The sequence below is a fragment of the Chiloscyllium plagiosum genome, chromosome 6 (genome assembly GCF_004010195.1).
Source record: "Chiloscyllium plagiosum isolate BGI_BamShark_2017 chromosome 6, ASM401019v2, whole genome shotgun sequence".
NCBI lineage: Eukaryota > Metazoa > Chordata > Chondrichthyes > Orectolobiformes > Hemiscylliidae > Chiloscyllium > Chiloscyllium plagiosum.
In genome coordinates this window covers 83,450,844-83,469,960 of record NC_057715.1, presented here as the reverse complement: position 1 = coordinate 83,469,960, position 19,117 = coordinate 83,450,844, and the positions used below count along the sequence as shown (strand labels likewise).

General features: G+C 40.5%; 1 protein-coding gene across 2 annotated transcripts in view; it reads right to left on the bottom strand.

Annotated features, from left to right (window-relative positions):
• The window catches only part of pan3 (poly(A) specific ribonuclease subunit PAN3), a 173,633-nt gene that overhangs the window by 124,352 nt on the left and 30,164 nt on the right, over positions 1–19,117 (bottom strand). For both annotated transcript variants that reach the window (XM_043692011.1, XM_043692013.1), the window contains exon 3: positions 6,283–6,355. In XM_043692011.1, the coding sequence (XP_043547946.1) occupies positions 6,283–6,355 (73 nt within the window). The remainder of the gene's footprint in view (positions 1–6,282; positions 6,356–19,117) is intronic.

The following is a 19,117-nucleotide window of genomic DNA, read 5'->3' as shown; positions in this document are numbered from 1 at the left end:
GACCAGTGGGGGTATCCTCCGTCAGTAATATTTATTATTTACTACATGATGAAGTATCGGGAGATATGGATAATCTGTTTAAAACATGGGATCAGGATTTGGGACTAGAAATCTCTATAGAAACGTGGAATGATATTTGGGAAAATGCTAGAAGAATTACTATTTGTAACAGAACCCAGGCTATCCAGCTGAAGATACTTCATAGGGCCCATATAGCACCGGTTCGATTGGCAAAATTTAAGGCAGGAGCATCTCCAATGTGTCCTAAATGCAAAATAGAGGTGGGCACTCTTGTACATGGCTTATGGACCTGTCATAAGATCCGTAGATATTGGACTAAAGTAGCGAGTACCCTGACAGAAATTTTAGGAACGGAAATTAAAGTGGACCCTGTATCTCTCCTCTTGGGCTTTTCGAACTTTCCCTCCCTGGGCACGTACAGGAAGACACTATTTTCTATTCTTCCTTTCTGTGCAAGGAAAAATATTTTGGTGATTTAAAACTTTTTTAGAAATTAATTCAGGTACAGCTAGCAACCCGTCAATGATGTGGGAGACCATCAAAGCCTACACGCAAGGCTTGATCATCTCCTACTCAGCGACCCAGAAGAAATTAAAGGGAGAACAACAGCGTCTGCTTGAAGCCCGCTTGACTTCCTTACAAATATGGTGCACTGAAAGACCGAATTATTTTATAAAATATGGCAGCCTTTCTTGAATTACATAAATACAGATATTCCGGCTATCCTAACAAAGGCTTTTATTTAATTGAGATTACAAACCTGGCTGGTCCAGGGCCCCTCGGGGGAGGAATGCCGCACGAATACGGGTTTTATTACATCTGATGTTAACACATTCCGAGCATGTAAGAGACTTAAATATACACTCTGGTTAGTTGTAGGTTAGATTAGTAGATAGTTGAGTTTTGTTTGGTTTTTTTTTTGGTTTTTTTTGTTAAATTTTGGCTATTGTATATTTGAGCTAATTGTATATCAATGTTTATATCTGAGAGTTTTGTTTATTTTTGTAAACTTGTAAAAATGTTAAATTTCTAATAAAAATATCTATATAAATAAAAAAGAGATGGCAGGAGAAATAGCAAATGCAGTTGTGGTAATTTTCCAAAATTCACTGGACTCTGGGGTAGTTCCAGCAGATTGGAAAACAGCAAATGTGATGGCACTGTTTAAAAAGGGAGGTTGACAAAAGTTAGGGAATTATAGACCAATTAGCTTAACTTCTGTGGTGGGGAAAATGCTCGAGACTATTATCAAAGAAGAAATAGCAAGGAATCTAGATGGAAATTGTCCCATTGGGCAGATGCAGATCATGCTTAACTAATCTTTTGGAATTCTATGAAGACATTACAAACACTGGGGACAATGGGGATCCAGAAGACGTGATCGACGTAGATTTCCAAAAGGCATTCGACAAGATGCCTCACAAAAAGCTGCTGCATAAGGTAAAGATGCAAAGCTTTACGGGCAACGTATTAGCATGGCTAGAGGGTTAGTTAACCAACAGGAAGCAAACTGTGGGAGTAAATGAGTGCTATTCTGGTTGGCAATCAGTAACTAGTGGCGTGCCTTAGGGATCAGTGTCGGGACTGCAATTATTCACAATTTACATAGATGATTTGGAGTTGGGGACCACGTGTAGAGTGTCATCTGCAAACTTTGACACAGAGGAGTGTTAGAACAAAGTGTGCAGGGGACTGTGAAGCTTTGCAAAGGGACACAGATAATTTAAGTGAATGGCCAAATATCTGGCAGATGGATTACAATGTTAATAAATGTCAAGTCATCTATTTTGATTGGAATAATAGTAAAAAAGACTACTACTTGAATGGTAAGAAAAATTGCAGCATGCTGCTGTGTACAGGGACCTGGGTGTCTTTGTGCATGAATCACAGAAGGCTAGTCTACCTACAGGTACAACAGGTAATTAAGGCGGCAAATGAACTTTTGTCCTTCATTGCTAAAGGAATTGAATTTAATTGCAGAGAGGTTATGTTGCAGCTGTATTAGGTGCTGGTGAGGCCACATCTGCAGTATTGCGTGCAGTTTTGGTCTCCTTACTCAAGAAAGGATGTACTGGCACTAGAAGGGGTGCCGAGAAGGTTCACTAGTTGAGGGGGTTGGCTTTTGAGGAGAGACCAAAATTTAGAAAGATGCGGGGGGAGGGGGGAGGGGTGGAGGGGAGAGAGAATCTTATAGAAACATATAAAACTATGCAGAGAATAGGTAAGATAGAAGTAGAGAGGATGTTTCCACTGGCAGGTGAAATGAGGCCAAGAGTGCATAGCCTCAAAATTAGGGGGAGCAGTTTTAGGACTGAATTGACCCTCCTCTATATTGGGGAGACAGGCCGCCTACTTGCGGAACGTTTCAGAGAACACCTCTGGGACACCTAGACCAACCAACCCAACCGCCCCATGGCTCAACACTTCAACTCCCTCTCCCACTCCAGCAAGGGCATGCAGGTCCTTGGACTCCTCCATCGCCAGACCATAGCAACACGACGGCTGGAGGAGAAGCGCCTCATCTTCCGCCTAGGAACCCTCCAACCACAAGGCATGAACTCATATTTCTCCAGTTTCGTCATTTCCCCTCCCCACACCTTGTCTCAGTCAAATCCCTCGAACTCAGCACCGCCTTCCTAACCTGCAATCTTCTTCCTGACCTCTCCGCCCCCACCCCACTCCGGCCTATCACCCTCACCTTGACCTCCTTCCACCTATCGCATTTCCAACGCCCCTCCCCCAAGTCCCTCCTCCCTACCTTTTATCTTAGCCTGCTGGGCACACTTTCCTCATTCCTGAAGAAGGGCTTATGCCCGAAACGTCGATTCTCCTGACCTGCAACACATTTTCAGCTCTGATCTCCAGCATCTGCAGTCCTCACTTTCTCCTCAAGGGGTATACACCTTGCCCACCACAAGACATCTATGCCATTTCTGAACTAGTTCCAATTTCTTTACGGAGTAAGCATCTACTGCCTTACTTCCAAGGTATTTAAATTATGATACCTTCTCCAGCAGTTGACCATTTGAAGAAAGAGAATATTAAAATTAAAATTTTTATTTTCTCATTTATAAAAAAGCAAAAGCTTTTTAAAAATCACATCATGAGAATAAGTGGCAGCTATTTCCAAATGTGATTATGCAGAGTGGATCAAATGACCTCCTTACAAGTTGCAAAAATATGAATAAAAATTTTCCAAATACTTACTCCACAAAGTCCATGATTATAATGCGGAAATGTGATATAATATGCAAAGTCAAATGCATATCTAATACAACATAAATTACAGCTTTTAAAATTCTGAACGATCATGCTGCAGCTAGTTTTTGCCATGAAATGGTTGAGAGGGTCATATGTTCCAATAATACCTTCACTGATACTGTTGAAACTCCTTGCTCCAGAGGTTTTGCCACCCACTGAAACAATTGGGAGAAGTGCCAAAATGCAGTCTGAAAATTCTTCAGTGGCATAATACTGAATGAAAAATATGCATCTCTCCAGTTGCGAAGGGGGAAGGTGCTTACAGCAGCAAGTGGTCCTGGATATTACAATTGACATCTGTGACCATGTAATCTGACTACCAACCCATTAGGATCATGCAGATAGCGATGGCACAGTAAGCCCAATATAAAAGGAAGTCCTCTGAAGTTTTCTACCAGGGTCCATTTGTCAAACCCTCTGGCATTAAGAGATTCGGAATGGGTCAGGGCTATGAACCAGAGAGTCCCTCGTCAAGAATCTATACACCAAAGTCAGACATACATTTTTGTTTGGCTGGAGCTGTTTTTTGGACAGCAGCATCTATGACTCAGCAGACTTCTTTAGGCTAACTGTTGCTCATCCAAATGTTAGTTAGCCTGTTTTTTTTGAGGGGGTGGAATTTAGTGAAAAGTGTGTCTTGAAAATTAGATATCCTACTTTCGCCTGGTTAGAGCATGACACCCTGATGGATTGTTATCTTTGTGCTCAATAAAAAGAAAATTTTAAAATGTGTAACTTGGAATGTAAATACTCGTGAATAATCTCAAGAACAACCATCCAGTAAGAACAGATTCTATCTTTTATGTGAATTGTAAAAACATCAAATTGCTAATTGCCATCCTCAATGAGATTCTCATTCACAGAGAGGACAGTCGAATGAAGCATCAGGGGATACACCTTTACTGAAATTGAAAGACCAACAGCAACCTTCATGTCCAATGAGTTGGTTGTTCCCCCTCGAAATAGGATCTTGCATGCACTTTTATACAAATGGAACATAAAATGAGATTTCACTGATAACTAACCAATATGACACTCTCATCAGAACTTATGCCCTAAATCTCAACTCCAATGAGATGTTGAGGAAAAGTTTATTCTGACCTTGAAGTCCCCACAGCCAACTCAAAAGATAAAAATGTCATCCTTATGAGAAATTAATGCTTGTGGTAAGACGAAACCACTAGGAAAGCTGGGTGGAAAAGCAATAGGACCCTGTTACTGACAAAGTATGCTCAGTATAACAAATATCTTCTTCCACAATTAGGACCAATACAAAACCAAAAAACATCATAGATCAACGCACTGGCCAGTCCTGGATTTCGTTTTGGTGGAGTTTGGCAGTGGATGCATCATGATTGCTAGGCACCAACAACTGCAAACCCAGGACACTGCTACAGAAGTTCTTTCCTTATCCTAAATGACTTCAGCTGCTTTAAAGACTCTGTCATAACATCAGGACTGGTTTGCTGGCAAGTGATCCCTTGGTGTGCACTCCATTCACAACTCCGATAATGAAGTAATCCATATCTTCTTACAAAACCTGACTGATATCCAAGTTTCAGCTGACTAATGATAGTTAACGTTTAAGCCAATTGTTGACTATATCTGGCTGCCTTTCTGTCAACTTCAACAGCACAGCCAGCAAGCTTCCTACTACAACTATGTGCAGATCACCAATTATCAAAAGCTTACCTGGACCAGTTAAAATAACATTCTAGCTTCAAAGCCAAGGCAGAGACTTGATAACACTGTAGGTCGCAAAGAAACTAAGTCAGGAGTGCTCTGAAATACATAGTTCCACCTGCCACAATATTGAAAAAGTACAGAGTGGCCAATTTGATTAATGTCCCAGGTGAGCTGAACCATGAATGTGCTGTGATTATGTTTGAGTATTTACTGCTTACTTTAGTAGCACCATCCACCTCTAAGAACTGGAATAAGCAGCTATATGGAAACAACATTTCTGAATTGCCTTCAAAAGTTACCAACTTTTTCAATCTAAACATATACTTCCATCCCTTCACCATTACGAGTTCCTAATCCTGAATTTCCTACATAGCGCAACATGCACAATGACATGTCCCTTATTTCCTAAAAGCATTTAAGGATCGACAAGTATGGCCATGTCTGCATCAATTACATCCCAAGTTAGGATATTTTTAAAAAGGGATATTCAATTCATAGACATTAGTTAATTATTTCTACACAGCAAATTATTCTTTCAAGAGTATTTGGTCCATTATTATTGATAAGCAAAGCTTATGCTCAGGCCTACTCTATACTTCTATATACTTTCTCAGATATTTCACATTACAAAATTATTTTCTCCTGCTTCTTTTGATTCCAGAACACAATTAGTCTTTGATTAAAACTACCGAATTAATTTGTAAAGTGCAAATTCACCAGAGTGTTGATTATTATTTCTGTAGTATAAAAGATGGTACCTTTCTGCATTATTCTAGGTAAAATAGCTAAGGTTCAGAAAGGGGGAAAGTATTACTTACAAAAATAAATGTCCCAGCATTCCACAGGACTGCCAATTCACACTAACTGAGTAAAGGCAGAAAATATATAATCCTGAAATGATACCTAAAAATCATATTTAAATAATGGTTTCCAAAATATGTCTGGTACAACTTGCCAAATTAAAATCTGTATTTTATTATTATGCAAGGTTTAATATCTCAAATCAGAGCCAGAACCAAATCAAATAAGGGCAATCATGTAATTTTAACTTAATTTACACCAGATATTTACTGCATTACAAGCAAACTGAGTCGAGTACATTAAACCTGCTTCAGATCATGGTAATGTTAAAAAGAATGAGTTGGGTATACATCTGCAACATGAGTTTCTCAAAACAGAAAGTGTCAAAAATCATGACCCTACCACCACACTGTCCCCCTCCCAGTACCCACATTTAGCAAACTAAATCACAAAAAGCATCTACAAAATATATTTTTCGAAAATATACAACTGAATTCCAGTAAAATACTTTACCATGTCCTGCACAAGCATATGCTTTGGCACAATCACTCAACAGGCTGGGTGAGCTGCTGCTGTTAGCTTGCCTCTGTAAGCAAAAACAAGTATTATTATAACTGTCTTTTATGATATGCATTCGCTCACAAATCATTTATATGCCACTTGGCAAAACTTTCACCTGCCTTTCATCTTGGCTTAAATGTATCAAGTTACCAACAGACTTCATCATTACGAAAGGTTTCCTTAAATATTAAAATTCACACATCAAGTTATAGTCCAACAGGTTTATTTGGAAGCAATTCTTAAATGTGGCATGCTTACCTATAGATGTTCTATTTATTTTAGAAATTTGCTTGTACCAACATGAGTACTATACTGAAGTCAACCATAGGTCAGTGTCACTGATAGATTCTTCAAGGAGAATTTCACGGTATACTTTGAAATGGCTGGATACTACCACTTACAAAGATAAAAGGCTGCAGACTCAGACTAAGCACATGGGATCTAATAATAAGTGAGATGACCTTCAATCCTGTGATGCATAGAGGTTCTCCCAGCTTTGTGCAGTATTGAAGTCGATTTGCCTTCAACTGAAATGAGACTAAGGCATTCGCTGTCTGCTCAGATTGATATTATAGATCTCATGATACCACTCAAAGAACAGCAAGGAAGTTCGCCTGACTTTCTAGCTGATAATTATCTACTGACAACACCAAACCAGATTATTTGATCAGTTATCTTGATGTTGTTTGTGGAGTCTAGTGATGCATAAACTCTCACTTGTACGGAACTAACTTAATTTAGTTGGAAAACTCCTCTTCAAATGGATTACTAATCACAGATTCCCAGTTCAGCCATAACTCTCCACTTCCCACCTGCTCACTATACAGCATCCTAGCATTTTAAGGATTTCCTTCCTTCTTTGCAATTTCACCTGCATGCTGGTTTCCTAGTGCATTTCTGCCATCTGGACACGTGTACAAAAATGTTGTTAACAGCTTCAGTCTGGGTCCAATCAATCAGTCAGGCCAGCTGTCGTACTCAGAGAATAAATCTCATTCAATTTGTAATTTTAGGCCTCTGGAGAAGTAATGGTTCCTCCCAATCCTTTACACAGCCCTTGCTCTCCACATCCATCTAGATATCTTTGGAACCTTAATTCTTTCAACCTTCTCAGTCAATCCAAAGCGCCAATAATCTGGTTACCTGTTTACAGTCTCCATCCAGTAATCATGTGTCAGTAGGACTGCATAGTTATCTTCAACTACCCCACACAATCCCCAAGATCTAGACACTAAACTCCCTGGGTGCATGAGCCTCACATTAGTCATAGAGCCATAGAGACGAACGGCACAGAAACAGATCCTTCAGACTAACTCATCCATGCTGAACAGGCATCCTAAATTAAATCTAGTCCCATTTGCCAGCACTTGGCCCTTCTAAACCTTTCCTACTCATGTACCCATCCAGATGCCTTTTAAATGCTAGAATTGTACCAGCCTCCACCATTTCCTCTGGCAGTTCATTCCACACACACACGCCACCCTCTGTGTGAAAATGTTGCCCCTTAGGCCCCTTTTAAATCTTTCCCCTCACCCTAAACCTGTGCCCTTTAGTTCTGGACTCCCCCACCCCAGATTAGATTAGATTACCATTAGATTACATTACAGTGTGGAAACAGGCCCTTCGGCCCAACATGTCCACACCGACCCGCCGAAGCGCAACCCACCCATACCCCTACATTTACCCCTTACCTAACACTACGGGCAATTTAGCATGGCCAATTCACCTGGCCTGCACATCTTTGGACTGTGGGAGGAAACCGGAACACCCGGAGGAAACCCACGCAGACACAGGGAGAATGTGCAAACTCCACACAGTCAGTCGCCTGAGGCGGGAATTGAACCCGGATCTCAGGCGCTGTGAGGCAGCAGTGCTAACCACTGTGCCACCGTGCCGCCCATTACCCTATACATACCCCTAATGATTTTATAAACCTCCATAAGGTCACCCCTCAGCCTCTGAAGCTCCAGGGAAAAAAAAAAAGAGTCCCAGCCTATTCAGCCTCTCCCGATAGCTCAAACCTTCCGATCCTGGAAATATCCTTGTAAATTCTTTTTGAACCATTTCAAATTTCATAACATCCTTCCTATAGCAGGGACTGGAATTGCACACACTATTCCAAAAGTGGCCTAACCAACGTCCTATACATGACTTCCCAACTCCTATACTCAATACACTGACCAATACAGGAAAACATACCAAATGCCTTCTTCACTATCCTATCTGAGACTCCACTTTCAAGGAACTAACTATGAACGTGCACTCCAAGGTCTCTTTGTTTAGCAACACTCCACAGGAACTTACCATTAAGTATATATGTCCTGCCCTGATTTGTCTTTCCAAAATGCAGCATCTCAGATTTATCTAAATTAAATTCCATCTGCCACTGCTGTCTTGCTGAACTTTGAGGGGCACTCTTCCCTCCCTAGCTCATTTGGAAGGTGCTGGAATCTACTGTTAAAAAAAGTCTTAAATAATGTACTTTTAATAAAAAACCATGATCAGAACCATAGGGTAGATAAGGGAGAACCAACAGACGTGGCAAATCTGAATTTCCAAATCACATTCAATGGAGTTCCACACAAAATGTTAATAGTCAAAACAAAGGCTCACAAACTGAGGAAGACAAATTAGTATGGGTCGAGGATTGGTTACCAGGCAGAAAGCAAAGAGTCAGAATAAATGGGGGACTTTAAGTTGGGAAGCTGCGACTCATGGAATACCACAAGGTTCACTGCAGAGAACGCAACCATTTATATCTACAGTGGAAACTCGATTATCTGATTGTGATGGGCGGGCACTATTTCGTGTGGATAATCGATTATTCAGAAAATCGATTAAATGCCTTTCCTCTGGGGCTCGGAGTTTTAAAGTCTGCTCCCTATTCTAGAGAATACAGCAGCACGGGAGACCCCGCCCCCAACAGTTCCCCCCACTCGTCTTGTCACCCCCCCCCCCGCCTCCATCCACCCCTCAGCCCCTCTCCGGGGTATCCGGACTGCGCACCAACAAGATTGCTGCTGCTGCCGCTGTCTTTTGGGGTAAGTCTCCAAATAGCGTGCACACACAACTTTTTACTACAAATTTTCGACAGGTACACCTCTCTGTTGAACTCTAGGGAAAGTGTGGGGAGAGAGAGAGAGGGTGGGAGGTCAGCCATTCGGATGGGGTAAGTCTCCAAATAGCGTGCACACACAACTTTTTACTGCAAATTTTCGACAGGTACACCTCTCTGTTGAACTCTAGGGAAAGTGTGGGGAGAGAGAGAGAGAGGGCGGGAGGTCAGCCATTCAGAGACGGTGCCTCTTTAATCACTGTAAACAAAAGACCTGATCACTGCTGGATGTAATGTTTCTATCGGGACCTCGAGATCTCCTTTGGATAATCCAATTTTCGGATAATTGGTATTCGGATAATTGGGTTTCCTCTGTATTTTGCAATGCAAACAAAAAGGCAGAAAGTAATATATCTAAGTTTACCAATGACAAGTAGAAATGCAAGGTGCAAGAGGGCACAAAAGGCTGCATAGTGATATTGACAGGTTAATTTGGTGGGCATCAAGGTGGCAGATGGTTTATAACATGAGGAAGTGTTAGATCATTTATTATGGTCATAAGCATAGAAAAGCTGATTTTTAAAATGTTGTTCGCTCTTGTAAGGCGATTGGAGTAGAAGAATAAAGGGATCTTGTCACAAATACAGGGCACCGGTGAGACCATACCTGGAATACTATGAGAAACTTCAGTATCTGTATTTTAAAAAAAGATATACAGAATAACCTTGATTATGCGAACGAGATGGGCAGGGAGTATGTTGTTCAGATAACTGATTTATCGAATAACGTTTTTAACGGGAACTTGACATCTTGTTCGATTAATCCAAAGTTCGGATAACTGAGGTTGTTCTGTACTTGCATAAGGGGCAGGATCTGAAATGAGAGGGTTGTCCTAGAAGAGGCTGAATAAATTATCTCTATTCTCTTGAGGTTAGAAGAATGAGAGCAGGAAACATTCAAGATTAAGACAGACTAGATAGATGTTAGGATCCCAGTTGATATTATTTGACAAATCAGATCCTAGATTGAGAATAACTTGCTTTGGTTTTGGTTTTAACAAGGCGGTCTCTGAGACAAAAGTATGCAACATTCTAGGCTTTGTTTAACAATAAAATAATAGTTTATTGAGCAAAAGAAAGTAAAATAAAGTAAACCAATCTATTTATTTAGATTATAAATTCTTAGAATTTGAAAACACACATTAAATTTATAATCCCATTAATTCCAAAATAGTCCTTTTGAAGTTTCGAAGAAATTATCCCCTGTACAGCACTCACACCAGAAACTGTTTCTCTAACACCTCAAAAGGCTTCAGGTAACTGAATTTACTCCCAATCTGGAACCTTTGCCAGTTAATTTAGTTTATTGTATTCTCCATTTCTCAGGAGCACTGCTCTATGTCCATGCAAAGACTTCACAGAAGTACCCCAAAACATTGTACAACTGAAACAAAAGCCACTCCCCCTCCATAATATGCCCTTTCCTTGAACAACGAGGAACAGTTTCAGAATAAAGAGGCCCATCATTTAGGATTGGAATGAGAAACAATTTCTTCATTCAAAGGTTTGCAAGTCTGTAGAACTGTCTTAGAGGGTTGCAGATGAACCATTATTGAATATGCTTCAAGGTTGAGATTATTTCGGGGTTTCAGGGAATCAAGGGATATGGAGGGTTGGTGGGGAAACAGAGTTGCAGCTCCAGCTAAATCATGTTCATAGGAGTGACAGAGCAGACTCCGTAGGGCTTAGTCTTCCCAGCTTCATAATTTTTATATTCTTAGATCACCTGTCATTGTTAGGAATCTAAAACAACACCCTGTGCCCAATCTAAGTAAATATAGCACAGGTCACAATCAAAATGTCCCATGGACCCCAGTTTCAGAGTCTGTGACCTCTTACAATCATGGCTAAATTTCAAAAATGTTAATTAATTGTACACCAATTTGGAACACTTTGCTTTGATGGAAATAAATTTTATGGAAATAAATGTTCTATCAACAGTGTTGTTAAGAATATCTACTAAACAAGCATTCACAAAATGTATGTTATAATTGAAAGTGCATGGAGGTGCATAATTTTCCATCGGTTTCATAATGTGCATAACTGGGTAAATTTCACTAAGACAAACAGCTCCCACCTATAGCGATTGCATACTGTAAACAGAACACGCAAAATCTTTTTCTACATTAAAATGTTACTTTCTCCAAATAAAAGTTTCGATTTTTAAATGTTTAAAATTTAAGGAAAGTATACGTTTTAATGTGACCGATTCTCAATCTTTTAAGTTTCAATGAATACAGGTCCAACCTTTTAACATAAAATAATCCCTTCATCCGAGCAATCAGCAAGTTACCACACTTGTGGGTTTGTTCGCTGAGCTGGGAAGCTGATTTGCAGACATTTCGTCCCGTCTCGGTGACATCTTCAGTGCTTTGGAGCCACCTGTGAAGCCCTGTGGTACTGTCTTCTAGAATTTATTTGGTTCCATTTGTGCTGCTTCCAGTTGCTCATTGTAGTGGTCAATGTATCGGGCCTAGTTCTGTGTGTTTGTTGATGGAGTCCGTGGATGAGTGCCATACTTCTAGTAATGCCCTGGCTGCCCTCTGTTTAGCTTGTCCAATGATTGTTGTGTTGTCCCAGTCGAATTTATTGTCCTTGTCATCTGTGTGATTAGTTACTAGCCACAGCTGGCATTTAGTGACGAGTTGGTGTTCGTGGATGCAGATTGCTAGTTGGCTGCCTGTTTGTCCTATATAATACCTTGAATCAGCAAGTGAACTTTCTCTGGACTACCTCAAGTAAAAAGATGCTCTTTATTAATCAAGGAGATAAAAGTTGTAGACAGTACTCCAGGTGTATTTTAACAAGCATCTCGAATGAGCACTTAAAATGCCAAGCTATAAGCTATGGACCAAGTGCAGGTAAATTGAATTAGTGTTGTTTTGCTGTTTGTTGGCTGGCATAGACATGGTGGTTGAAGGATGTGTTTCTATCCCTCTGTGGTCCCACCAACACCCTCTACAACTGCAACAAAACTTCTCTACTTTTATAATCCCTTGTAATAAATAGCAACATCCCATTTACTTTCCTAATTATTTGCTGTACCTGCATACTAACTTTATGCAATTAAATGTATCAGGACACTCAGATCTCTCCCTACCATGTGTTCTGCATTCTTTTTCCACTGAAATCACATGCTGCTGTTAATTCTATTAGAGTGGACAAATGCACATGCTTCTGCAGTATATTGTAACATTTTTTGCAGTTACTTTCCCACCTGTTGGAGTGCTAAGTTACAATTAAGTAGTAAAACATCTACAAAGAGATATGGGTAGGTTAGGTGAACTGGCCAAAGTATGGAGTTTAACGCAGATCGGTGTGAGGTAATCCCTTTTGGTCAGGATATTTGAAAGGCAATTTATTCTCTAAATGGAGAAAAACTTCTAGAATGCAGGTACAGCAGGTAATAAATGCCAAAATTCCATTTGCCTTCTTTATTGTTAAAAGTAGAGAAGTATTATTGCAACTGTAAAAGGCATTAGTGAGATCACATCTGGAGTGCTACACAGAGTTTTGGTCCTCTTACCTGAGGAGGGATATAGCTGTATTGAAGACAGTTCAGAGAAGGCTTACTAGATTGATTTCCAAGATGCTACATTTGTCACATGAAGAGAAATTGAGCAGGTTAGGTCTATAGTCTCAAGAATTTAGAAAAATGAGAGGTTGTAGTAGAAAAAAAAATGACAGGAGATCTAATTGCAATATACAATATACTAAACTGATTGACAAAATAGACAGAAATCGGATCTTTCCTTTTGTAGGGCAATCCATAATTAAAGGTTTTATATCTGCTATACCTTATCCTAAAACAAAGATGAAGAGAACTTACTTCTCTGAAAGGGTCATGAATCTGTGGAAGTCACTACCTCAGAAACAGTAAATGCTGGGACATTGTGTAAATTTAAAGAGGAAATAGACTGATTTTAATTACTACTAGGTTGAAGGGTTGTAGAGAGCAGACAGGAAAGTGGAGTTGAGGCGAAGAGGAGATCGGCCATGACTGTATTGAAAGGTGAAGCAAGCTCAAGGGATTAATTACCCACTTCTACTTCTAGTTCTTATGTTCTTACCTTAAAAGGGAGGTCCTAGCACTGATCCCTGTAGCACTCTGCTAGCAATGTTTGCAAACCCAAAAATGACCCATTTATCCTGCCACCTATTAGATGATCATGCCACTATCCGTGTTGCTATGTTCCACCCAACAACATAGTTTCTAGGAAAAGAGCTTAACTTTTATGTGACACCTTATCGAATGCCTTTTGGAAAATCGAATAAATCACATCTAATTTTGCATTATCCACCATGCTCGTTACTTTCTCAAAGAACTCTAATCAGCTGACTTCCCTTTCGCAAAAACAATTTGGCTCAGATTGCACTGAGATTTTCTGTGTCCTGTTGTAAACTTCTTCATGATAAATTCCAGTTTTTACCTTACAACATATTTACGCAAAATGACTCAACCTCTGGCTTCCTGGTTTTCTTTTTTTGAATAGAGTGATATTCACTGCTTTATAATCTTCCCAAAAACAGGAAATTTTGGAAAATAACTACCAATGCATTCACTAGCTCAGCAGCCAATTTTTCCAACATTGAGAAGGAAAGATTTAAAAAGGACCTGAGGGGCAACTTTTTCCACACAGAGGGTAGTGAGTGTATGGAACGAGCTGCCAGAGGATGTGGTGGAGGTGAGTATTATTACAACATTTAAAAGGCATCTGGACGGTTAGACAAATAGGAAAAGTTTAGAGGGATAAGGTCCAAACGCTGGCAAATAGATCTAGGTCAGATTGGGATGTCTAGTCAGTGCGGATGAGTTGGACCGAAGAGTCTGTTTCCATTCTATGCGACTCCCTCAGTCCATCAGGACCTGCGCACTGGTCACATTTTATTTATTTTTCAACAGGAAAAATCTTCTGCTTCATAATCATAATTGCCGCAGGTTCCTCCCTCCCTTTCACCTCTTGATTTATAATTATTTGAGATATTATTTGCATCTTCCAGGGTGAAAATCGATGCAAAACATCTATTCAATTCATCTACCATTTCCTTATTTATCATGGAAATTAGCTCCCCACACTCATTGCTCCCTTCAATCTTTTCCTTTTAAAAAAATGAAGAAACTCTGAGTGCAAATTATTTTTAGATTTCCTAGCTAGCTTTTCTCACAGATTTCTTACTCAATTCTTAAAAATTATTTTGTCGTTATCATATTCTATTCAATCTTCTGACCTGTCACGAAGCTTCATGAAAATGTCCATACTTTATTTCAATTTGAGACTAATCTTTACTTTCTTTTTACTGGATTCTTTCCAACATACAAAAAAAGTAAGTCTGTCAAAGTGTGACATTTCATATATTTACTAATGCACATTTATATTATCTCATACTCTTGGAGGGACATGGGCCATATGCTGGCAAATCTATTAATTTAGGTTATTTGGTTGGCGTGGACAAGTTGGACTGAATGGTCTGTTTCTGTGCAATACGACTCTATGACTAGGATATAAAAACTGATGCTAGAATTACGGAAGCAGTGATGACATATTATAAACTTGCCTCAATATCAATTTGCCTATTGTACATGTTGTAGGAAACCAGAAAACACAATAGGCTGCCAAAAATTCAGAGCTGATGTGACTCCCACAAAATAAAGAGAAGCTGTTTACATCTATGCATTAAAAAATACAGTTGTGATTTCTTTGAAGATGATAAACTTGATAGGATGCAGAAAAAATTTAACAAGGATGTTACTAGGGTTGGAGGGTTTGAGCTATAGGGAAAGGTTGAATAGGCTGGGGCTATTTTCCCTGCAGCAGAGGTTGAGGGGCGACCTTATAGAGGTTTATATGGGGCACACAGTGAAGTGAATCGCCAAGGCCGTTTTCACCCCAGAGGAGGGAAGCCCAAAACTAGAGGGCATAGGTTTACAGGTAAGAGGGGAAAGACATAAAAGTGACATAAGGGGCAACATTTTCCACAGAGGAAGGTGATGAGTGGATAAAATAAACTTCCAGAGGAAGTGCTGGAGGCTGGTACAATAACATTTAAAAAGCATCTTTATGGATACATGAATATGACGATAGAGGGAACATAGAACATTACAGCGCAGTACATGCCCTTCAGCCCTCGATGTTGCACCGACCTGTCATACCAATCTGAAGCCCATCTAACCTACACTATTCCATGTACGTCCATATGCTTGTCCAATGACAACTTAAATGTACAAAGTTGGCGAGTCTACTACCGTTACAGGCAAAGCATTCCATACCCTTACTACTGAGTAAAGAAATGGGCCAAATGGGACTAGATTAATTTAGGATATCTGGTCTGCCCAGACAAGTTGAACTAAAAGGTCTGTTTCCATGCTGTCCAACTCTATGACTCTATAATGAATAACTGAACAAAGAAAAATTGGTAATAAAAGCACAACTGGATTTGGATATCAGGTTGTCACAGGTCACAAGAATTGTATGCTCTTGGAAGTGAAGTGATCATTTGTACAAGTAGGTTGTACCATTTCGGTTGCTGATAATAAAGCTATAATTTAGTCGAATGTACAAGATTGTTAGTTAAACCATGGACATGTCCTTCCCCTAAAGGGTTTCGCTCTCACTGGAATGTATCTATTTTTGCTTAGTGTTATGAAACAACTCCCTAAATGTCTACCACTGAATTTCTGCTGGCCTACCCCTTAACCTAATTCCTAGGTTTAGCCAATTCTGTCTTCATACCCTTAATACTACTCTCATTTAATTTTGCACTACTAATCTTACTCTTTCTCCCAAAGATTTTGACATCCAAAGAATGGAAGACATTTGGAACTCTCTTCCATAAACAGCAGTTAATGCTAGATCAGTTGTTAGTTCTAAATTTGAGATCAATATCTTTTTGTTAAGCAAGGTTACTAAGGGACATGAGTCAAAGGCAACTATTTGGAGACTACAGATCAGTTGTGATCTCGGTGAAAGCAAAACAGGCTCGAATGGTTTCCCCTACTCCTGTCCTTTGTTCCTTTCTGCACCTCTACTCCTATAATTGAATTTTGCATTCAGTTTTGTCACCATCACTTGCAGAAATTTGGGAGGTAGTGCAGTGCAGAACAGGGCATGGAAAGAGCTTTAGGGGTTAAGGAGATAGTAGAACTATAACAGCAGAGTCCACCAGTCAACAATTTACTCTTGACACTGCACCCCAAGTACTTCCCATTTTTCTTTATTTCAAGAAGATATTTTATTCTGAAAAATATTTTAGACATACGGAAGTAGTCACTAAAGTAGTTCTGTGTACAGTGGCATTTGGTGAAACAAATAGATATTGGAATTTGACTCTATCCAATAAAAGAAACTAAAGGCATTTCTTACTTCAACAATACTATATTTACATATACTAGAGGCAGCAAGGGATCCAATAACTGAACAGACTACCATTTAACTTCAATAGAAAAAATTCAGACAATGGTCTTTCTCTGCTGCTCCTAGGCAGCAGTTGCCCCAAGCTTTAGTGCATCCATCACCGTGTAGTCTTGGACCTGGGAATGTACCAGTCTGCAACATTCAGTCGTGGTCAACTCCTTGTTCTGGAAGGCTACGTTTCGAGCAAACCAAACAACTTCTTTCACAGTGTTGATGGCCCTCCAGGCACAAATGTTAGTCCATGTGTGTCCGGGGGAACAGACAGTCGGACACAGAGTCCTGTGTCATGGATCTGCTGAGGACGAAACTAGACAAAAACCACTACATCTTTCTCCAAACTTTCTTTGAAAAAGCATATTCCAGAAGGAGATGTGTGACAGTGTGTAGCACTCAACCATCTTTCCTCATGGATTCGCACATGCTACCTACCAGAAGCATTCTGTCATACACCTCAGCAGCTCTTGGCCAATCAAGTCCCACAGAGCTGAATACAACTCAGTCGGTAAGCCACCGCTTCGGGGAGTTTTATTCTTTTCTAAAGACTCAAGGGCCTCAGTCTGCTAATCCTGAGATAATGGCTGGTCCAGCTCTTCTATGCGCTGCCATCTATGATCTCCATCATAGAGAACAGGAACAAGAGGCTGCTCTGTCAGTGGGCTTCATGCCATATAATCTGACATAAGAAGATTCGCTGATCCTCAGGATGTCAGACTGAGATAACATTACCAAGTCATCATCTTCCTTCATGCTGCTGAGCACAGAGCTCTCTTTGTGCATCTTTTGGAAGAAACGCAAACATGTCTCATTCTGCTCCACGGTGCAGACCCTAGATCAAAAAATTATGTTGGAGGAGTCTGTGGCAAAGAACAAGGCTTGCAGGTTCCTCACCCCTTGGAGATCCTTTGTGACTTCAATCCCTATTATTTTCTCAAGTAGATTCAGCATGCTTTTCAGGACTTTGGAAAGCTTTCCCCTTCTCTCTCTTCCGAATACCTTTGATGTTAAAGAACCTTTTGATGTTCCCTTTGACTGTTTCCCACAGTCCCCTTGAGATTCAAAAAGGGGCTTCATGGTTCTCCAACCTGTGCATTCCCTTTTGAGCTCCTCGATGTTTTCTTGGGGAAGCAGTTTCACATCCAGCTTCCATGTTCCTTTACTAGCCTGCTGGTCGTTCTATAGGTGATAGTCAGCCAGCAGTAGACAGTGGTCAGAGAAGAACACCTGCTTGACACTAGTGGGTCTGAACGAGAACAGTCGGGACACAAACAGGAAACCTATCCTCAAACGTACAGACCTGTCTGGCCGCAGTCCAGTATACCTACGCCATGCTCTGACTGTAGGGGGTGAAGATGTCGTACAACTTGGCAACTTTAACCATTTCCATCAAGAATCTGGAAGTAGCGCCAGGGTTGCTGTGAGCACCTCTGGATCATTCATCCATATCAATGTTGCGGTTGAAGCCGCCAGCCAAAATGTTTGGCCTGGATGCCACCAGTGGCAGGGATGGGGGAGGGGTTCCTGCAGGACAGCAAGGCACTACTTTTTTTCCATCAGGGTGTACACATTAGACTGAGTAGAGCATTTCTGTACATAACGTCTGCAACGAGGCGTTTGCCCACCACTTCATTAAATTCCAAGAAGGTGAAGTTGCCTCCTCGCAGAATACCCAGGCCAGAGGAACAGCAAACATTCTCCCCCAACTCCCCCGCCCCCCCCCCCACTTAATCAAAGGCCCAAAAGCTCGATTATTTCCTATAGCTGCCGAGATGTAGCATCCTGCACTCCTCCAGAAACAGGGGTTCCACTTTTTCTTTAAACTTTTATTGAAAAATCTTTCTTCGCAAAATTAGAAAGTTAAGAAACATGAAAATATATCATATCAAAACAATAAACACATTGTGTGGCAGATTTAATGCTACATGTGTTAATGCTGTCAATTTTGAAACCCGTTGAGTGTTTACAGAATTATCCTTAGACCCAATAATCCATCCACAAGTGGTGTTGGCAGAGAGCACTCCCTGACTATCCATGGTGTACGCAAACTGTTGTATACTCTCAGCAATGAGGTAACAGTTCTACTCCTTCTTGGTGGGGACTGCCCTGATCCAATGTCATTTGGGCAAAAATGAAATCGGGAAAGTCTGGTTCTGTGTCTAACAGTGCTAGATCGGAACATCTCTGCTCCTGCTGCCAACAACTATGGTGTGATGGCTAACCCTTGGTTCCCGATAGCTGGGGGTTAGGCTTCACCAGGCCCCTTG